The sequence below is a fragment of the Bombus vancouverensis genome, chromosome 13 (genome assembly GCF_051014615.1).
Source record: "Bombus vancouverensis nearcticus chromosome 13, iyBomVanc1_principal, whole genome shotgun sequence".
In the NCBI taxonomy this organism is placed as follows: domain Eukaryota; kingdom Metazoa; phylum Arthropoda; class Insecta; order Hymenoptera; family Apidae; genus Bombus; species Bombus vancouverensis.
Genome location: NC_134923.1, coordinates 9,053,564 through 9,077,065, shown reverse-complemented (window position 1 = coordinate 9,077,065; position 23,502 = coordinate 9,053,564). Strand labels below are relative to the sequence as shown.

The 23,502-nt window shown below is 36.7% G+C and overlaps 3 protein-coding genes across 4 annotated transcripts in view; 2 read left to right on the top strand and 1 right to left on the bottom strand.

Annotated features, from left to right (window-relative positions):
* The first annotated feature begins 390 nt into the window (after positions 1-390).
* On the top strand, positions 391-13,778 carry Nipped-B (Nipped-B cohesin loading factor). The gene is given in 5 exon segments (XM_033338163.2): positions 391-816; positions 922-1,022; positions 1,944-8,421; positions 8,423-8,512; positions 8,514-13,778. Coding segments are annotated over 3 exon segments (6,420 nt in total). The 5' UTR covers positions 391-816; positions 922-1,022; positions 1,944-2,302; the 3' UTR covers positions 8,725-13,778.
* Positions 13,779-14,856: 1,078 nt separating this feature from the next.
* On the bottom strand, positions 14,857-17,369 carry LOC117158837 (uncharacterized). Its single transcript, XM_033338175.2, has 6 exons — positions 17,149-17,369; positions 16,884-16,987; positions 16,495-16,761; positions 15,510-16,152; positions 15,156-15,377; positions 14,857-15,096 (listed from the first exon to the last, which is right to left on the bottom strand). The coding sequence occupies exons 1-6, from the start codon at positions 17,367-17,369 to the stop codon at positions 15,051-15,053; spliced, it is 1,503 nt and encodes a 500-aa protein (XP_033194066.2). The 3' UTR covers positions 14,857-15,050.
* Positions 17,370-18,348: 979 nt separating this feature from the next.
* The window catches only part of LOC117158843 (uncharacterized), an 88,297-nt gene continuing 83,143 nt past the window's right edge, over positions 18,349-23,502 (top strand). For both annotated transcript variants that reach the window (XM_033338197.2, XM_033338189.2), the window contains exon 1: positions 18,349-18,787. The gene's annotated coding sequence lies outside the window, so the exon portion shown is untranslated. The remainder of the gene's footprint in view (positions 18,788-23,502) is intronic.

Sequence of the window (23,502 nt, the reverse complement as noted above, 5' to 3'; positions counted from 1 at the left end):
ACGTAACATTCACATACGCTTAATATATAAAAAAAATTCCAAACTTACTTTTTTGAACGTTTTATTACTAATAACTAAATTTTTTAAAAACAATAAAAGTAAATGAATAATTGTTCTCATATGAATTATATATCATCTCATAGTAACATTTATAAGATAAATAGCTGTCCTTGCGTAAAAATTATTACTAACTAACAGGAGCTACCAAAAAAACTTATATTATAACATAAGTGAATATTTAATGATGTTGCAAGATACATATATATGTAATAAAAGTTCGAAAATTCGGATTAACAGCATCGCTTTCATGCGAACGGTGCATCGTAATTCGAAATAAGACGCCGTAGCGCCGGTATACCTGTATCTAGCCTGTATCTACTACGCAACTTCCGCTAACTCGCTGCTGAGCAAAATGGACGCCTTTGTGTCTGTTTTCCTCGTATTCACACTATAAATAGTGTTTTCACTGCGATGGATCCTCTTTGACATGGCGATGTTTGCGCGGTACCGCGAGAAACATAAGTGAAAATCGTGACACGCCACGAATCGAAGTGCATTCCTTGGTGATCGACGAGAAAACCCGTCCAACCAAATAGGCCAGAACCACGGATGACAATTGAGTGAATATCGTTTCACGACGAAAACTTTTTCGAATAGACTCGCACAAACTGAGTCGTTGTTTTTGGCAAACGTGTAAATACCGACGATTTCCACGCGTCAAACAACACTGGGATCTTGGATATCGATACGCCTCCCGCCAAAATTCCATTCACTACTCGCATTCTGCAGTATAAATAATCGTTGTTGGATAGCCAGGTAAGGCAATTGACACAAAACTTCCACCGATGTTTGTTTTTATCCGTCAAATGACATACGATCGTCGCAGTTACCATCACTGACCATGGCAATTCTATTATTTAGTGGAATTGAGCACCCTTGGGGGATTTCCAGCCTGTAGCAACCTGGTTAAGGCCATGTTATCATATGTATGATGTTGGATGGTAGATACTCGACAATTGGAGGTAATAATAACAACTTGATGTGGTGATAGTGAATCAATCATTTTATGTTAGATGAATACTTTCTGTAAAATTGTTCCAACGAGACAAATGATCAGGATCATTGAAGGAAAGATGGTTTGTATTGAGAAACTATGACACTTCCGTTTGACATTGTTCGTGTGAAGCGATTTCTTCGTTTGATCGTTGATCTTAATTGGGAGTTAACGTAGACTTGTTTCAATGTGTTATATTTAATCCATTAGTGATGCTGATATTTGTGAAAAATATTGCACTGATTTTGGAAATGATTTAATTAATTTGATTACGTTTTTGTTATGACATTATAGCATGCATATATATGTATATATGTATGTACAAATATATAGAGCTATAATATAGTATTATTTTTGTAATTAATATGAATGAAATATTGTTGTAAGTTACGCAGAATAGGAATATAATATGATTTTTTAAATTTAAACCAGAACTTTTCTAAATTCTATTTTATTTAGCTTTCAGAAAATCATTTGTAATTAGTCTAACCTTTATAGAGAGATTTTTATTTTTTGTTAATATTTAATGTTTTTAAGTGTATAATAAAGTATTAATATCCTATTTTCCACTTAAATTGATTTTTTATTAATTTTATATAATATAGATCTGAAAAATAAATTTATCTGAAATTAATATTTTTTCATAAAAGTATGTCATTAATTTAACGTTACATAAGTGTAGATTAATTTTACCTTATTGTTTATCAAAATAATATACCTATTTGTACATTTCATACTGTATATTTAAAAAATTGAAATAATAATAAAAGTATTTATATTTATTCATTGCTTTGAAATATTATTCTTTTATATAGATTTAATTTATATACATAAAATATGTCAAATTAATAATTTAAATGCCATTATATTTATTACATGTCTGTTTCAGGACAAAAAATTATTGCTAACAATGGACCGTTTGTTGGAGGATCCACGTGCTTCATCAAAATTTGGTTGATAATTGCTACTGCATCATGGGAACTTAAAAGAGACTTTGTTAAGTTCCCAATATATACCTTAGTGCTAGTGTTCTTTAATAAGCGTTAGATATAATTCTTCTTAACAGTGAAAGATCTCTTATGTCGGAATGCCTTGAAAATGCGAGTGTAAAGATTTTAACAATGATTTCTTTAAGCATCCGTGGAAACAGTGCATTTAGATATGTTCTGTTGATTTATATTTACCATATACTGTGAATAAGACATTTTCTAATATGTCAGTGCTGTGTTTGTTACGTTGGATAATTCTATGAACCTCAAGGTACATATAAGGACACTGGACCTAATTTCAATAATATTTTTTGTCCAGGCTGTAATGCCAGAACAAGTCAAATTCAAGATGAACGGGGTTATACCGAGTGTGCCAATCACAACTCTCGCTGGTATTGCGAGTCTTACTGACTTGTTACCTGAAATGCCCCTTCCAACACCGCTGCCTCAGACTTTAACTAACAAGTCCCTTTTATTTCATCCAAGAGTGGCAGAGGAAGCACAAATATTACTAAGTGTTCGTAATGAAAACTTAGTGCCGCAATTAATATTATCTTTATCTCAAACCTCATCTGATCATATTGAGCTGAAAGATAATTATGCAAATGCAGAACAGCCTTTGGAAAACGAACAAAATACGCCGGAGTTACTTAAGGCAATTTTACAAATAAATCCGCATGTGTTTAAGGGGCCTCAATACAATTCACCACGAAACTGGGCCCAAGGCACACCTATGATGCATACCAATCAAACATCTGCTAATTACGAACGATTCTCACCATCCTACTCGAGTTCTTCAGGGTCGAGACAAACGCCTCAAGGTAGTCCAGCTCATCCTGCTGCTGCTAGAACAGTGCTACCCCCGCCTACCGGCATAAACCCTCTACCCAACATGACTCCGCAACCAAATATGTATTCTCCAGCACATATGAGTTCTCCTGGGACGCCATTAACAACTCTTGGTAATGTAACACCTCAACACCACAATATGGCTGGTATGACACCTCAACATAATGTGCATATGGCATCTCCTATGCGTGCTAATATACCTTTGCAACAACATCAACCTATTAATATCCAGCAAAATATGTATGATCCTATGATGAATCAACAAGTACATCATCCATTAGAAAATCATCAACCAATGGACATTGATAGTACAGTGCAAGAAAATCAGCAGTTTTTACTCGATCCAGTCACAGGTCTTCCTGACATTGATATACCAATAGAAAATATCGAAGCGAAACAGCAGAGCATGGATAATGTGACGCAACATCTGTTATCTACAACGGAAACCACATCTTATCCAACCATGGATACCACCGACATGGTAAATACATTAAACACTACGACGCCAGTAGTAATACAACACCAACAGAACAACAATTCAGAAAAGGGGATGAAAATACCCGTTTCTTTGCCGGAGAAATTAAAAGAGCCGATTGTCATGCTGGACAGACTATCCTTAGCAGATCAAGCTTTGATGCAGAAGAGTCTAACCGCGTTTGCCGAGAAGTCGCCAAGTCGGGCCGCGAAGATGGGCATTTCTAATCGTGAAGATGTAAAGTCTGAGTCCGATAGCGAGGAAGAAATCGGTAAAAATAATAAATATTTTAAAGCACGCGCGAAAGAGCGTCAGGTTCAAAGGGAAAAGGAGAAAGCCGAGAGGAAGAAGAGCGAAGATAAAACGCGCAGACGAAAAAGGATAATAGATGACGATGACGAAGACGAGAAGAAAGAAGCTTTTACACCCACGAAACCAAAAATCCGCAAAGTAGAAAAGAAACTCGTTCCTGTATTGGCTAAACTTAGTGTGGAGGAGCTGATGGAAACTAATACGTATCAGCGTTTCAACACAACCATAGAAACGATATTTGAAAACACAGAAGACGTAGCGACTAATGCCGAATTGGATGATGATGGTGATGTGCCTCCAGAATTATTAATTCCTAAATACCAATTACACGATTTATGCACAGAAGCAGCTAAATTGAAAGCATTAGGAGCAATGGAGTCGATTCCAGCAGACAGATTGGTTAGACTGTTAAACATTTTAGAGAAAAACATTCGGGATGGAGCCAAGGTGTCTCCGTTGGCAGATCCGGACGACGATGTTGATGAAAGTCGATTATGGACACAGCTGGCCATGGAGAGAGTACAACGTGCCGTGGATGCGTCTTTAATTGCATTACACATCATGACGTCTAGCAACATGCCAAAAATGGTCTACCTGGAAGACGTGATTGACAGAATAGTCCTTTTCATGAAGTTTCAATTGCAGAATACTATTTATCCTTCATTCGATCCGGTTTACAAAATAGACACAAAAAACAAGACTGACAATTATAATTCTAGTGGTCGTAAGAAAAGAGGTCATATGAAAGAAGTCCGTGAGAAGAGTATCCTTCAAGTATACAACAAAATGCACGAATTAGTTGGTCTTCTTGCTGAACTATTAAACATCCAGGTTCTAACAGACACTAGTGTCCTTCATGCCTCTACATTAGGTGTCGCGCCATTTTTTGTTGAATCGGTTAGTGATCTTCAATTGAGCGCTTTAAAATTGGTCACAATAATATTTACTAAGTACGAGAAGCATAGGAGATTGTTGTTAGATGATATTTTGGCGTCTATAGCTCGACTTCCTAGCAGCAAAAGGAGTCTAAGAACTTACAGGTTAAATTCTGAAGATCATATACAGATGTTGACAGCGTTGGTCTTACAGCTGATTCAATGCGTTGTTGTATTACCCGAAAATGTACTCCCACAACATAAGAAGTCACAAGATGATGAAGAGAAGAAAGAAGAGAAAAAAGCAAATTATGTAGATGCAGATGTCCTGATCATAAACAAGTACGAAACCGCTACCAGAATAGCGGGGAATTTTTTAACGGTGTTCCTGAACAAATGCGGCAGCAAAGGTGAGGAAATTGATTACAGGCCACTGTTCGAGAATTTTGTGCAAGATCTGTTAGCCACAGTCAACAAACCGGAATGGCCAGCGGCTGAGTTGCTTCTGAGTTTACTTGGAAACTTGTTGGTGGGTCATTTCTCTAATAAAAGTTCAGATATGGCGCTCAGGGTGGCCTCCATCGATTACCTCGGCGTTGTCGCAGCCAGATTAAGGAAGGATGCGGTAAGTTCTCAATGCAAGCTATCTACTATTGACCAGATCATAAAGGACATCAAGATTGAACAGCAAAAGGATTCCGAATATGACCAGGTGAAAGATAAAGAGATTGTAGGTTTGAGTGAAGACGAAGAGCGGACGGGTTTTTTACAGAAAGTGCTGCTAGACTACTTGGCTGTAAACGGAACCAAGGACTCCGCCTTAGGTTACGCCCGCCATTTCTATCTAGCACAATGGTATAGAGATTGTGCGTTAGAAAAATCCAGGGTTGGTCAGGTAAAGAACAGTCCCAGTAAGAAAATGCATAAGAAGAGAGTGAAAAAGAAACACAAGCACCACACGAGTGATCAGGAATCAAAATCAGAATTAGATGAACCTGATGCCGACGAAAACGACAATAACGAACAAAAGTACTCAGAAACATACCGAATCATAGAAGAGAAAAAGAAGTACATTATAAGTAGAATAAGGCCATATAGCACTGGCACAAAACCAGATATTCTTCAGACCTATATCGATTATAATTCAGCAGAACTGATATCACAGTATCTCGCTTCGAAAAGGCCGTTTTCGCAGAGTTTCGATCGATACCTGAAGCAGATCCTACACGTGCTCACAGAGTCATCTATAGCGATCAGGACAAAGGCGATGAAGTGCCTGACGATGATCGTTGAAGCGGATCCAAGCGTTTTGGCGCGAGTGGACATGCAGCTGGGCGTAAAGCATTCGTTTCTAGACCATGCGACGTCAGTGCGCGAGGCAGCCGTCGATCTGGTAGGAAAATTTGTACTAAGTAGGCCCGAATTAATAGATAAATACTACGACATGCTATCAGCTAGAATTCTTGATACTGGCGTTAGTGTTCGTAAGCGCGTAATCAAGATTCTCAAGGATATCTGCATGGAGTGTCCTGACTTCCCAAAGATCCCGGAGATCTGCGTGAAGATGATCAGACGAGTGAACGACGAGGAAGGTATTAGAAAATTGGTAATGGAGGTGTTTCAAAATATGTGGTTCACACCGGTCAGAGAACGTCCCACATTAGATTCCGAGTCATTGCTAAGGAAGGTTATGAATATCACGGATGTTGTGGCAGCTAGTAAAGATATGGGTTTGGAGTGGTTCGAACAGCTGCTGGTTAGCTTGTTCAAGCCCAAGGAAGATAAAGACGATAGTACAAAGATGAAAACCGAGCCCACAAAGGCATTATTGACGGCGTGCAAACAAATTGTTGATTGCTTGATTGAAAACGTTCTTCGACTAGAAGAGACGAACCTGGAAGAGTCTGAGAAGTCTGAGAAAAAAGGATCCTCTCAAAGATTGGTCGCTTGTTTGACAACCTTGTATCTATTTGCTAAGATACGGCCGCAATTGCTAGTCAATCACGCGATCACGTTACAGCCTTATTTGAGCTTGAAGTGTCAAACGCAGGGCGATTATCAGATCATCAGTAGCGTAGCTCACACATTGGAGTTAGTCGTGCCACTCATGGAACATCCTAGCGAGACTTTTTTAGCACAGTTGGAAGAGGATTCGGTGAAGCTGATTTTGCAACACGATAGATCTGTCGTGGCTAGCTGTCTTTCTTGTTTAGGTTCAATAGTGAACAATGTAACCAGAAATTTTAAATTAATACGAGACTGTTTTAAAAAATATTACGGACATCTGACTGAGTACAAATCCTTTTACGAGAAAGACCCTACAAATCCTATGCTTTTAAAGTATCGGCCTTTTGTCAGGAGAGCATTATTCACCGTTGGCTTGTTGCTCAGACATTTCAATTTTACCGACCCTGAAGTGATCGAGGGATTAGCGGAAAATATAAAGGATCAGGTATTCGAAACATTAAATTACTTCGTGCATCTGGACAATGACGATATTCGACATTTTACTCTGTCCGCTATTGGTTCTTTATGTATCCGTCATTACGAATTTATGTTGCTTCCTGAGTTAAAGGAACTGTACCATCATCTGCTCACATCAGAAAACGCGTTGGTTCATATGAGGATTCAGGTGCTGAATAATGTTGAGGTTTATCTACAGGAGGAAGACAAAAGGATGATTAAACAGGACATGGAATGGGCGAAGATGTCCAAACAGGAGAACCTAAAAGAAATGGGAGATGTATCATCAGGGATGGCTAGCACAGTAATCCAGTTATACGTGAAAGAGATCCTAGAATCGTTTTTGCACGTGAACATCAGTGTTAGGCATGCAGCACTTAAAGTAATTCAGTTGATTCTGGCTCAAGGTCTAGTTCATCCAGTCCAAATAGTTCCCTACCTGATCTGCATGAGCACAGACTGCGAAAAGGCAGTGAGTCACAGCGCAGACAAGCAACTTCAGGACATCGAGAAGAAATATCCGGGTTTCATTCATATGAAATCGCAATTAGGCATCAAGCTGAGCTACCGACTACAGAAGATTCTGCAGAATGATATCACAGTAAGAGGAATGCGAGTAAAAGATGGCGAGTTTCCTGGTGCACTAAACGGTTTTCTGTACACCATCCTGAGGAACACGAAGCAACAGAGGAGAGCTATCGTCTTGTCCTTCCTGAAGCAGTTCGATGAATCTGCAAAGACAAGCTTATCGCAGATGCTCTACTTGGCTGACAATCTCGCTTATTTTACATATCAAGTACAAGACGAGCCTCTGTTCATCATCCATCACATTGATATCATCATCTCAATGTCTGGTACAAATCTGGTGCAATCATTTAAAGAGGCGCTGTTACCAAAAGAAGGCAGCAGTCAATCTCAATTACAACACCATCATCAACACCAGCAACATCAGGCCCATGCATCTATTGGACCGGATGGACAACCGCGACCAGACCAACTGTTATCAGCGTTAGAAGACGAAGAGGATGACGAAGAGGACGAAGAGACCCTGCTGGCAAGGTTACCAGAAGACACGACGCTGCTGAGGGATTATATTACCGCCAGCCAAGGCTTCTTGTTGCTGCTCACTCTAAGGCAGCACTTGAAAGACTTGTACGGCTTCTCTGACCAAAAAATCGGCCAATACTCGCCGACAGAGGCAGCGAAGGTGTACGAGAAGGCGGTGAGCCGTAAGAGCAATTTGCTGTTCAAACCAAAGGCCACTCTGCAGAGACTGAAGGAGGGAGTGAGTAGCGCTGAGCTCGACTCCGATGGCAGGAGGAAGCTAGTGAAAGAGTACTTGGACTTCAAACAGTTAATGCTGAAGTTCGACTTGGAAGAACCGGAAGAAGATACAAACGAGGTAATCTAATTCGTCCATCGAGCATCCGATCAATTCGGTGAACTTGATGACCGTCAGTGGACTCATTCCGGTCTCCACGCCGGTCCACGCGTCGCATAAACATCGTATCAGTGTCACATATAATGGCGTTGTATGTGTCCAAGTTAACGATGTATGAAAACCACCAGGAGGGCACGATGGAACACCGCAGACATCGGACGCACAAATCCGAGAAGGTGAAGAAACACAAAAAGAAGAAAAGGAGAAAAGTCTCCGATAGCAGCGAGAGTGACGAAGACTACAGTGATCCTGACTTTTTAGTGTGAGTGCGGTGGTGTGTTCCCGCGTCCAACGTGTACATATTACATACTGCGTACGAGAACCTCTAAAATAAGTGGCTGATGTGCGTACTGGTGTGTGTGCGGCGTTTTTTCTTGGTGCGTTTTCCTGTCGGCCGTGAGTGTAGGCGTTCTGTTTTTTCTTGTATTTGCGTTTTTCTTTTGTATGGATTCGAATACAGGAAGAGAAAGAAAGAGAGAGAGAGAGAGAGAGAGAGAGAGGGAGAGAAAAAAATATAAGATATATATATATAAATATATATGACACTGATGTTATAGGAAATACCAGTGCCGGACGCTCTGAAATCGCGACGTAGCCCCATCGATCACGGAAATGGACTAAAACATTTAGCAAGACTAAACAATAAGTATACAAAATGTGGATTAGAAACGATGCTGATGTGTACAGAGGACGGTGGTGCTCTGCGGGAATGCGTGCGATCTTTCTCTGCGACATAGTTTGATTGGACGAGATTGAGAGAGTTCAAACGAAAGAGAGGTTTTAAGGATCGATCATCTCGAGACGATCTATTAAAATTATCTGTTGGCTAGGGCATGCAGTGGATATTAAGATTTTCTCGGTCCGTGTTAAACCGTTCGAAATATTTCGATCACGTGGCTGCAGGGAGGAACTTGGTTCAGCCATGAGTCGATTTCGTCAATTCTCATATTTCAAATGGAAAAATTCCTCGTAAAACTTTCTTTCGTTTTCCTTTCTTTTTTGTCGTCCTTTCCTTTCCACTGTCATCAAAACCTAAAATGCAACCACAAAAGAAGAATTTTTATTTATAATTCTCGAAACTTAATTTAAAATTAAGAAAAAGGAATTTTGTTTACAGTTAACACCACAAATTAAGAAATTTCTCTATGAATATTAACATAAGAAAATTGTAAAATTTGTTTATGTGCGTAATCGTAATTTAAAAAATAGATTTTGATAGAATCAACTAAAACGATGGTGAAACAACACGAACCAAGTATCTAATTTAATAAAGAGACGGAGCCCGAGTTGTGACGTTTTCTTGGAATACATCACGCATTATTCGACTAAAAATTGTTATTGTAAATAATATTGAATAATAACACCAAGATTGATACGAGATTTTAGTTTTCTTTTCGCGGAGATAGAAAAACAGAGTGGCCAGTACTCGGGATGATTTGAATTTTTTTTTTAAGGAAGGAACTTGTCAAGAAGACGTTGAAAGAATTGGTGTTGTAAATTTTTGTTTCAAAATCTCGAAAAAGAAGGAAGAGATAACAGAGAGAAAAAGATACGAATCAAAAGAAAACTCGGGAAAACAGCGAGGGAGAGAAAAAGCCAACAACAAAGGGAAACAAAAAAATCATAAGAGAAAGAAAGAATCGCATAGAAAAATGGATTTATTTAGGCTTACTCCACAGCAATGTATTATAGAGAAGCGTTTAGTTAAAAAAGATTAAAAGAGGAAAAAAGAAAGAAAATTAAAGAAAACAGAAACACATTGCCTATGCATTATGAGAGAGAGGGAGAGCGAAGCGAGCGAGAGTGTGTTGTTTGTAATATCTGTACATACAAATTTCAAGTAAAGTATCTTATTTTCTTACAAACTATATAGTGATGACATTACGAAAGAATACTTAAAATTTTGTTGTAATATTAAGTATTTATTCAGAATTCATGTTGTCCCAATATAGTTTGCTTTATGCACACAACTCGTCTTTTGGTGTAATTGAATAAACAAAAAAAAAAAACTATCGTTTTTATACAAGCTTAGAAGTAAGCAAAATAAAAGCAGAAGACAAAAAATGTGCAGAATGAAAAGTAAAAGGAAAGAGGACACAAGGATGATGAAGAATTAAAAGGAAAAGGACGGATTTAGTAACTTTCGACGGGGAAATGAACGAAATTATTCATAGGGATGGGGGTGGAATGAGATGAAAGAACAAAGAGAGATAAGAAGCCGGGAAGAATGAACATTGGAGACCTGTAAAAACGCGCGATCGAGGGAGGAACTTAAGATCCTCGACGAGTCACGCAGCTCTTCGACGATTCGTTTTCTTCGTGGATCGCAGCAGCACATGCGATTTTGACTGTCCAGGAACGAGAGTAACGGCGTTAGTCTAAGGCGTGTAAGCGTAGGGCGATTCTCATCGATTGCCCCTAATTCTAGAAAATCGACCGCGCAACTGTGATCTTTAGCGATATTGAAGCGCGGACAGGTGCGTCGCGGTATAATTCGTCTTTTTTATACATTTATAGTAATTCCATCAGCCATCATCGACATAAAAACATTATCGAAACAGAACAGTTCAAGGTATCTCGTTGTCCTGGATGGTCGAATATTATATTCGATACATTCACATACATATATGCATATTCCAGGTCTATGACCTGGTTAGCGAGCCGTTTAGAAGTTATTAATCACACGACACCCGACCGAATCTTCATCGAAAGCGAACCAACATGCGATATCATTGTCCATATCCTTTAGATCGCTAGCTTGAAACGTTTGTGTCCCTACGAAGCAAGTACACGAAGGAAACGAGTCGATTGATCGATGAGTAGCTGCATGAGCCGCGAGTCTTGGTTAACGATCGAAAGATTGCGACAGACATGGATGGAAAGAGAGAAAGATTAGAGATTTTTACTTTCTACTGCGAGAACGTTACCATTTTACGATCATTGTCAATCATTGTTGCATTTACAAGTTGGTCGTTCATTTATACAGGGAGAAAAAGAAATATAAGAAAACGGAAAATTGCTAGCTGTTCAACGGATAAACGTTAGTCCGCGGAACGTTGGCGAACGATCGCGAGCAGAATGATCTATTAGGTGACATACGCTTCTTTCGTTTTAATCTCGATTTAAAGTAGCACTTTATTGGGGCCCAGATGTACCTTCATCTATATCTCATCAATAAATCTGGCAGTAAAAGGAGTATGGAATTCATTCGATTAGTTATTAAGAGTCTCAACTATGCTCACAAGGAATGTACGCGAATCCTGTTTGTCAAAAATTCATTTCTTTTCTTCGTTTAATGTTTAACAAAATTTCGTTCGTTTTATGAAACCTTACATTTACGTACTAAATTAATTTTCTTAATCATAGAAATGAGGGACGTTAAAAATTCGCGTGCATTTCTTGCTCTTAGATTAGTCGAACGTTCTCGAAAACCGTCGCGAATCCTTAGAAACCCAAAATTCAAAGGTTTGTTCAAAAGAGGAATCTATACACTTGCACGAATCGCTCCCATCGATCGCGTTCCCTTTCATCTTCGCCCGTGCCTTTCAACGGCGCGATTCCTCGCCGAAAGACGATCGATTCCGTGTCCGATTCTTTGCCGTCCCGGAACCGTGTGCAATGTTAGAAATTAGAAAAAAAGAAACTCGGAAATAAGCTAACCGAGCGTCGAAGTCTTGACAAGATAATAGCTCGTGGACGTCGTGATTCGACGCTGTTCTTGGTATCCCTGAACGAAGAAAGTGATACGCAGAGTTTTCGATCGTCTGGACGAGAGTCGTGCGTTCGTTGAAATTAGCGTCGCGGACTTTTCGATCGATCATGGTTGTTCGATCGATCGAACGACACGAAAGGAAAGGAGGAAGAGAGGAAAAAGCGATATGGAAGGAGAGAAGAGGAAAAAAAAGCAATTGAACACACACACCTGTTGCATCTATGGTTTGCACAAGAGAAAAAGGATATATAGAGTTGGAACAGAGAGAGAATGAGTGAGGCGTTGCGTGTGAGGATATCGATGACAAATATTGTTAGATGGAAGGTTCAAGACGACTAAACTAATCGTAGGGACGAAGATCTTTGACCTGTACAAATGTTCAAGTGTGTACATATTTATTATAAAAAAGAAAAAAGAAAGACGATGATGGGTTACGAGGAAGAAAATGGCGAACAATGGGAAAGAAAAACGTCAATCGTACTACAATGCTTGTTGCTATGAAGGATAATAAGGGAACGTGAGGATGAATACAGTGTGCGTGTGTGTGTTTGTGTAGGCGAATACAACGGAGAAATATGATCGTATGAATGAGCAAGGTGGAAAGTTGAAGGCGTTCAATTAAACGTTCTATTGTTCGTTGTAACAAACTTCTAGAGAAACGGTATACAATTATTGAAGAGAGACGAATTGTAAACAGTTATATTTCTTTGTGCATATATACACATATATATATGCTGACATATATGTGTATATATACGCGGCTCGAGGAGAAAGAAAATCGGAGGAATTCTCGATATCGCTATAGCGTGTCGTCTAATTAGTAACAGAGCGAAGATGTGAATGGTAGGTGGCGTGATTGTGAATCATAATGATCATAATGAGCATATCTCATAATGATCTGTGAGAAAGGGATAGCCGAGGATGTGAACAAAGGAAAGAAGACAAAATACGTGAACAAACAGAAGGATAAAATATGAATTATGAACAGTCGTCGAATTTGATTGATATATCGTACTCAGCACAGTGCGAGGCACATTTGTATTATAACATTATACATATATATATAGTATATATATTGTATCACCTATGTTTTTGTATTTGGTCATCTCATGAAAGACGAAGAGAAAAGAAGAAAAAAAAATCTACAAAAAAGAATATCGAATTAACGAACAGAAGGTTAATAGAAAGTATATTATATATTTGAGTAAAATCGTCGAGAATTGGTATTATCCACGACTGACCGGAAGAGGGAAGCGGGATATCATTTTTTTTTTGTCCTCACTTATATATTTGTTTAAGTTTGTCTCTCTTCGTTCGTTCTTTCCGATCTTTCTACGTATGTTTGTTTCTACGTTCAATACTTTCATACAGATACACACACACGCGCGCGCGCGATCGCTCAGGTAACGTGAGGTTTGGGTGAGGGGAGAGGGTTAATCAATTAATTAGTTAATTGATTAATTAATTATTAACAGTTCGTTCTGAGCAGTCGAATAAATTGACGGTCCTGGATAAAGCCAACACTCTTTTACTCATAACTTATTATGTACATCGTCTGACAAAAACCGGTACGTTCGTAAAAGAAAAATAAACTTAAATATATATCAATCGTTCATTTCGTTCATTTCCTCTTGCCCTCCATTATTTCAATTCTCGCGCTCGTCCGATATGGCGTTTTTATTTTTCGTAGTTCGAAAAATATTCAAAATCAAAAAGAGAATTTCTAAAAAAAGACGTATACTCGTCGACTCGTAACGTTGCGTCGTGTTGTGCTGAGGTCGCGTTTTCAGAATGTGTCCAACACTTTAAAATAATTTTTCAGAGCGGATCCATTTGTATAGTCGACACTTACGGCGTCGCTTTTGATCGCGCGAATTTCCGCGAGGCCGATTGCCGACAAGTAACACACAGGCTATTTGTAATTCGAAGATTTTAGCGATTGTAAATAAAACAAGAGAAATGACAATTTTTTGACTAGTGATTCGTCGATGACGGATCGATCACGAGGGATTGTCCTCGTTACTGCTTATGTTCATGGAGTCGCCGTGTTCGTGGATCATTTCCTATGAAAGACTGTTACTATAGGAGAATATACTTTTAGTATACCGATTCGGAAACGAAGTACAAAACAGATACCGAGATTTCGTTCGGCTCTAATGAAGTGATTCCGGAGTTTGGGAGAAGTTCGAACAGGAAGTAAGTACAATTATTGTAAATACCTTGAAGTATGATTATTATGCAGATTATTATACAGAAATTGCGCTGAAGATTCGCCGGTCTAGAAGTGTGCTCGGTTGATTAATTTATTAAAAATTATAATATTAAATTAGCGGAGGAGTAATGGGAAACATATCGTATATTCTTTAGCCATAAACATTTGTTTTCTTCCTAAATATGTGTACATATAAGAATTGATCAATTAACCCTTTCAGGATCGAATATTTCCTTAGGGGCGCACATTGTTTTCCAATACTTTTGTAAAGAAGGCTTAACGCATTGAAATTGAAATTTGATTTGTAAAGAAAAAATTAGAATTCAATGGAAGAAATTTAAACTTCGTGGGAACGCAACATCGATCATGAAAGGGTTAATGAAAATAATTGTATTTTCCTTAAGTAAAAGATAGACACCTTTTAAGTTGTATTCGGGTTATCATAAATTGCATGATTTATTGCTGGACGTTGTTTTAAAAGTTATAAAAAGATGATGTAAAGTTTACCAATGACAAAATTGTATATTTATACGTATTTTGAGTCGCGTTAGTTACCAAATTACACGTAAACGATAAAACTTGTACGAGTATATACAATAAATTAGGCATACGATAACACGATCGTTTATACTAACGTCTTTTACATTTTTTAATCGATATATTTCTTGTTAGATTTTTAGATCCTCCGATTCTTCGTTCCTCCATCGGATACACCTGTAATACCATCCATATGTAAATAAATAAACAGTTTAATAATTTATCCGATTACTCACATTTTTGGGACGTCCTTGATATATTGCAATTCGTTAAAACGCATTGTCGAATCTTCCACTCTGCATTTTTCTCTCCAAACTTTTGTAGTATCAAACAATGTCGAATAGCTCCTTGCTTCTACGAGCTCTATCCTTCTTATATTCACTGATTCGCATTTGTTTGGCTTCTTAGAACGTAGAATTAAATTTTTTCTTTTTTTAGTAAACTCTTTGTCTTGCTCTCTGCAAACATAATTTCTGGCTCTTATTCGTTTAACTTAATTTTATTTATACAGATTTATATACTAAATTTCTATTAACTTTTTGTTCTGTTTCTAATGTTCGAATTTGTTATAAATTCTGCATAAACTTTACCTAAATGCTTTGATCAAAGTTACATCGTATGTACATTTTTCTTTAAATTGTTCATCCTTTTCTCTTAAAATATTTTCCAAAGATTTCTTCTTTTTATATTGTTCCAGAGCTTCCTGGATCTTTTCTTTACGCTTCTTCCTCCTATTTTGCTCTATTTTCCTCTTCAATATCATTTGCATTTTTACCTGTTCTTCGTCCATCAAACGCTTATTTTCTTTTTCCATTTTCCACTTTTTAATCAATTCCTTTTTCTTGCTTTCGGTCGAACTGGCACTGCTGTTGGTACTTCTGGTTTCCGTTGTAGACGATTTTGTTTTTCTTAAAATACATGTTGCTTTCTCTCTGGGGATTTCATTTAGAAAATCTTCGTCCTCGTAACGATTCCCGATTTCTTTCTCTATTTCGTCGGTATTTTTCTTTTTTTCTGATTCCCTCTTTTGACGCCATTCTTTCACAGCTGCCTTCTGTTTTTCTCGTAAATCTGTGTATTGTTTGTACCACGCCTCGTGGTTTACTATAATTTCAGTAGATAGATCTGGACATTTTTTTTGGATCGCTGCAACCAGAGCTGGTATATTTTCACACCTTTTTCGCGTTTTCAAGAAAAACAGATGATCCTCCATGGTCCAATTTTCTGTGTGTCCTGTTACATATTTATAGAAATTTAGAAAATTTTGTAGTGATCTTTCCAGTGTTTAAATGGCTTTCTGAGTGTCTTAAGTGACTCCTGCGATATTCAAATCCTTTTACGTTCCAGTCCCATTTTCGTTTTAACCAAGAAAAGGACATTTAATATCTGAAGAAAATCTTTAGCATAATATTGAAACAAGATGTCAAGCGTGTCAATAATAATTTTTTCATGTTCCCTTGAATTCAAGGAATTTTTAAATAATGATTATAGAAAACTATGATTTGGCCAAAAATGATTTAAAGGGTGTAAAAAGTTTAATTAATTTTATAATTGTTCAACAAATAATTCCGTTACCTGTTACTGCAACCAGAGCATGAAAATCGTCTATATCTTTGCATCCTGTATTGTGTTGTTTATTTTCAATTTTACTTTTACATAATAACGATAAACGTGCTCTATTTTTCTGTGCTTTTTCATATTTATCTAAATTAAATTCGAATTCATGTACTTCAGTATTTAATGCAGTTCCTTCCTCCATTAATGTTTCAATAGGACAAGATTTCTCGAAATCCTGCATTTTTTGCGAAAGTTTGATCAATTTTGATTTGTACGTGTTCACATCTAAATGAAAATATGTATAAAGGTCTTATAGCTATAAAATTATTACAAAAGATACTAATCTTCTAACTAGATTGTTTATTATAAACATAATAGTAGGAAGGTTGCGAAATATTTATATTTACCTAGTGTTTGTAAATCTTCTGGATTTTTCGTCACATGTTTCGCAGAATCCAATTCAGAAGTAATATCTTTTATATTTTTGTACATCGTGCTCAGAAAGTTTCGTCTGCCAAATAGTAAATTAATATTAATGCACAAAATATTAAGAGTCATTAAATTTCTATTACTTTTCCTTTGCTCTTATACTATGAAAAGTTATCTTTTATTTAAGAATGGGAATATTCGAATCTTAATTAAAATTTGCTAAAGTAAAATATGACCAAATACCTTTTCAATGACAATTCCTTGTGTTCATTTATAATATCCTGTAACAAATTCGAGTCTATTTTCATGTTTTCAATCGCACCAACAAGTCCTTTATCAAGAATATCTTCTTGTTGTTTCAACCTTAATAGTGGTCTGATATATAAATCTCTTTGAGCGGAAGTCACTTTCTTCTTCGATGTATCGTACATCATTTTAACGCTATTTCCGCTATTGGCGCTCATTGACGTAATTAATTATCCGTAAATGGACGTTAATTGAACTGAGAACTTGGTTTTAGCAACCCTTTGAGCTTGACATTTAACGTCAAAGTACACGAAGCAAGGTTCGTTCAACTTCCATTGGTCGACTGTAGCATTTTATGGGTTTCCATAGCGATTCCCCATAACGTAACTTCGTATATACTCGATGCACCTGTCGTTCGCACGAAAAAGTAGTCATCAAAGCTACGGTAGCCTTGATAATTACGTTTTCACATGGACTTTGTCTCTTAATTAGTGATTGAGATGTTAGGTACATGAATTTTCCCCATAGAGTAGTAAATATCTTTTAACGTAACTTACTAATAATTACTGGTAACAAATTTCTTACTAAAATCAATTAATTAGAGTTACACAATATTATTAAAAAAATTTTGCAAAAATGCATATTAAATCATAATTAATACCTATAAGATTGTTAAAATATCTACATATCGAGGAATCAATCAAAAAAGGTAGTGAACAAATTTTTTAAATACCTTTTCATGGTTGCAATATGAATTCAATAATGTGAATTTAAACTGGAATGAACTTTTTAATGGGTTAAAATTATCTCTCATAAGCTATAAAGAAATCTGACATATCTACTTAACCACTGTGGATAAACAATATCTTTACAAATACCTCGTCCGAGTAAGCACTTACCGAAACCAACCTTCTTAATTTTTATTTTATCTCCATTTCTAGTTATATTTTGCCTATTTGACATTATAAGCTACCAAAATCAGTACCAACTAAAATCTACAGTTTTTCACGGTCGATAACATTACTCTATAATTCTTAGATCTTCTTTACCTACGTCTCCCACTCTTCCATCGTTTCTCTCCCAGAGTCATAAGCAACACCATGGCGCCCCGTAACGGAAGAAAGCGACAATATTCCCTTCCAAGCTCCCGAACCTACGACTACATTCACGCTGCAGCGAGGCATTTATACGGGTGGAGAGTAACTAGGCGCTTTAGTCTCTAGTTGGGACGCGACGCGTGAGTGTGGGGTTTGAGTGCACCCCCTGAAGGTGTGAACGGTATCGTGCATTGAAAACAAATCGTCGTGACGCGACAGGAAAAAAAATTGTATGATACAGAAACGCGCAAAAACGGACGTATCCTTTGGTCTGGTAATTATCGAGCTTTTGTCTCGGTGGCATCGTACCGTATCGAAGTGAGAACTGTCACTCCGCTGATGTCCGGTGAATCGATCGTATAACACAGGACTAGTTCGAGACGATACGTCGCGATCGCCTTGATGATAATTGGCGGTTTCGCGCGCGACTGATCGAGACGATTTCGGGATTAAATCGTTCGTCGATGCGACACTCGCTGTCGCGTGTGCCTGTCAGGGATACGTGAAGAAGGTTTCCTCTTTGTGGACACGACTGATAGGTGAGTGAGAAAATATCAAGTGTTTATTGATTTATTTGGTCAGTATTGCGCTGTAGCTTTTTGTCCCGCGTTTTTTTATGTATCTTGCGATCGTTCCATAGCGCAACGGTCAGCTGCGTCGTTTGATTTAACGATCACAGTCGATCGTCAAATTAACAACGGCTTTTTTAGACGTGTCATCTTGTAGGTCTAAAAAGATAGATTAAATTGAGATTCTTGGATCTCAAATACATACTTAGCTATTCGACGAAATATTGAGATTGTCGTTAGAAAACATTTCAGTTTGATTTCTATTCGTCAAAATTACAAAATGGCGGAGTTATTAAACGTTGTCTACGAGACCATGTCTGGCAAAATCTTGTCAATTGGTAGAAGTGTTAACAGAGAAAAAATGAAAAACTTTTATGTTACATTGTAATATATTCTCAAGAACGTGTGTGGTGTATGATTCTTGAATCATTTCAAAGGACAAGTGAAAATGTTGACTTTCTATTGAAAAATATATTCTAGAAGGAATAATCTTTGAAAGTATCTAAAAATTTCACTAATAGAAGCATTGAAGAAAACACGAAGTGTGATATATCAAAGTTTGTTATTAATTAAATAAATCGTTCCGAATATCTGTTGCGTGTTAGGATAGAAAGCATGATTTCAAAAAGATTGCATTTAAAACTAGTTTAATGTAACAATTTACCTAACCTAACACGTAGCTCTTGTAAGCACTGTAACTTTGCCACTTATATGAATCTCAAAATATTCTCATTCGAACAATATTCTACGCATATGAAGTATAAAAAAACATGCAACAAAATTCCTTTTGTATCTTTGAAGCTAACTAAGCGGTGTTCCTTAATCCATTAATACTTAACCTTGCTACGTGTTTCATTTTGTTACGACCATTCTCAACCTAATTAAATTTTCTGTTATTATTTGTTTTGATTTTCTTTTAGCTATTTCTTTAAATCATCAGAAACCTCGACTGATTACTAAGATTACAGTACAAAATATACTACTTACTTACTAAGATTACATATACAAAATATAATAATTCCTACAGTATACACTGTGTATACATACATAGTTCAATGTGATGATATTATGACGAATAATGCGATCATAGCTTATTATACAATGTGAATGCATATAATATAGTTGCGTATATTGGCGTTTGAATAAAGAAGTGTAGAATAGTATTCGTGTACGTTGAACGTATATGTGTATGGATTATCAAAATTTTGATGGATCGAACAGTGTGTGGCAGGGACAGGTCAGCGATTTTTTGTATTATCTTGGAAGCCGCGAAAAGAGATAGGCGATAGGCTTCTCGATGATTGTACTTTAAATACACGCAACGTTGTAGCTCTTAACGTCTGAACTGGTATTATCAGGCCATTGGAGATTATAATAATTCGGGGCTGGATTACTTAATTTTGGAATTCTTAATAATTTAATTTCTTTCTATCAGAAATCCCTATCGCGTAGAATACAAAATAAAATTATTTTCTGTTAATACTAATATTAAGAAGCACAATGATTTATATTAATATAAAATACTCTACATTTGACTAAACTAACATAAATTATTATATCGATCTATAATCTAAGGATACTATTTCAGAGTTGATCTAATGGAAAAAGACACGCTACCGCGAAGGTGTCTCAGTCGAACAACGTTTTTATTGATTTAGCGCGGCAAATGTTTGCCTTCGCGGTTACGCGTGATTGATCGTCAAACAACCAATTAGGTGTTGCTTGTTCTAACATCCAGATAATTTTTTCTTAATAACAAACGCAAACTCTGATTTTAAGTAGCCTCGAATTACATAATTGTCGTAATCCGAATTTTTCGTTCCATATTAATAATCCTTTTCTTCGTAAATTATCGTCATTTATTTTTAAATATAAATCGTAAAAATATGTGTCAACAACGATTTCATCAAGAACGTGAAATATCAGCGTACATCGTTATTAAAACGAATATCAATCGTGTTTGCTGTCTTTCTTCTATATCATTTTCTTATTAGCTATCGAATTTTTTATTCTGAAATATTTTCCACGAAATGTGTGTCTAGTTGCAAGAGAAATATTCAGCGATAAAATGGAAATTCGATAAAATATCCTCGAGTAATCGATGATCTATATTTGAAGATTGTAATACCTGTTACACAATTAATACAATTATCTCAGATAACAAACGAGAGTACGAAAAAGCAATATTGAGACAAATAATACGACGATAAATAACAACGACATATTTCAAGAAGATATCGAACATACATAACGCCGAATTTAATAGCAATTTATGCTGCAAACATTCTGTATCCTTAGCAAGATCGTTATTGACGTCTATTTTTAAGTCGCTTTACCTTAAAAGTCTTAATAAATTTTCCGAGAGCGCGACGCTGACTCACCTGTCCTTAGCGCGTTTAAAAAAACACGCTTAAAAGGCAAATGAGGCGATTAACGTATCAACGTGCAGCTAGGCGAACAAATAAATCCCGTACGCAATGACACTTCTTTCCAACGAATGTAGCGCTGATCTCTACAGTTTGGATCAGATTTAATCACGAATTCTCGTCCTATGGAATCGTCAGGCTTTGTCTCTAGCAGCGATACATTATATCGGTAATACGATCTAGACTTTGTTCCATTGTAAAGTAAACGCAGATCGTGGAAGATGGATCTCGTAGATATTGTAGGTTTTATATAAATGTTGTAGAATATTGCGGATATCGTAGGTGAAAAATTAGCTGGTTAAGCTCTTATTCTTTCGAGATTTTTTTTTAGGATTTATAGAAAGTTCTCTTTCTTTTAGATTTTTATATGTTTTCGAAATTTTCTTCGATTTCTTTGAACAAATTTTAACGGTTAGATACTTACAGGGTGATGTAGAATTTTCGAACGTTCTTCAAACTTTTTCTGTGATTTTTGCTTCTTTAAGGTCTGTTGTATTTCACGTTTCTTCTTTTCGATTTATTTCGCGTTCTAAGTATTCCTTATGAAGTCTCCTATACTTTCGTATAATTATTTTAGGATCTGTTACAATCTGTTTTATATTAGGTTGTCGGAAAAGTTTTTTTCGTTTTATAAGGAAATAATAGACGCACAATGTGTTTTGTTTTATATTAGTTTATCGAATTATGCACGAATATAATAATAGTAGTAGAACGAAATGGATCATACCTAATTCAATAATATAAAACAGAAATTGTTCTCCATCTATTATCACCTTATGAAACTTCTCGGACAACCTAATATATTTCCTCGTGATTTTCCCCAGCCGCTTACGTACTCTCCGAAGCTGCTCTACGTTTAAAACTACCTTAACGAAATTTAAATTCAGATTCAAAATTTCTTCTCAAAAGAAACGAAAGATCGCCTATGTACATATAATATGTTTATATAAATATCAATCAAGATAAATATCAATAAATAACAGGTTGGCTCTTCACCCGTAGATTAAATATCGAAAAAGAATCACCCGAATGAAACAAAGCGTGAACTTGAAAAATCTATATCGAGATACACCTATCGTAGATCTTAAACCAGAAGGGGTTGATTCTTCCATGTCTCTTTCATCCCCATCTCTCTCCAACGCGTCCACCCTCGTCACCGTTTAAACCGATTATCCGACAATCGATGCGACGACTAGTTTTATTGAATTCTCAACTCGAGGTTAAGTTCTCGATGCTGTTCGATGTCGTGGAAATCGAGATGAAGAAGGGAGGACAAAGAGGGAGGAGGACATTCTAAGTGAGATCTCGCGCTGCAGCTCGATGGAAACGCGAAACAAACAGCCGAGATAGTCGGATGATAGTCCGAGGCGCTCGGATACGCTCGCCAGATGCACTTTTGCGATAATCGAGGACCGGCCGCATCTTTCGAAAGCTGCTTGCTTACCCTCCGTGAAATTCGCCTCTAAACGGTGGATGATGAATCACTGATGCGCTATAGCGTGCGGTAATTTGCTCAGTGTTTGATGATGGGGGAACCCGATGTATGGTATTCTTGGATGATTATGGACAGGGAATAGGGAGAATCAAAGGTTTTCTTTTCAGCATGGAAAATCTAAAGGGTTGGCTTTTTAAAATTATGTTTTGAAGAACGTTTAATATTTCTTTATTTTCTAGGAAATTTATTTTGTTCTTTCCTTCTTTAGCAATTTAGTAAGTTGGTAAATTTTTGTTCTTCTTGCGTTTTGATTTTAATTTATTTTTAGATTAAAGTGTAAGATATCATAGGCTTTATTTTTGCATTTTTTTTTTACAATCTTTAGCGTAATTTGGAGATTTAAGAACGTTCTTTTTGAATATTTCGCATTGTTTAAATGTATTCTGTTACCTCGCAATATTCACATTTCATTTCTTTTTATTATTAAACTAAATGGTTTTAGCGCTACTCCGGCGTCTAAAAATTCTTCTGCAGTTTCTGAATAGCGTCTGGGTTGAATCAAAAACTTCTTTTCCAATCATTCTCGTATTTCTTCTAAGATCCTTACATTTGTTTCGTTCTCATTTATCCTGTCCCTACGTTGTTAATATATTCTACGAAAGATAATCTACATTGATTTGATCTTCTATTAACTTTCACGATACTTGAGCGTATCACGAAAGTCTGCGTCTCGAAATTTGCTTGGTTCGCAAATAGAAAAAATTTCACGGATCATTATCCTCCGTTGATTCGACGACAATGAAAATTAACGTTCACTCTGAATC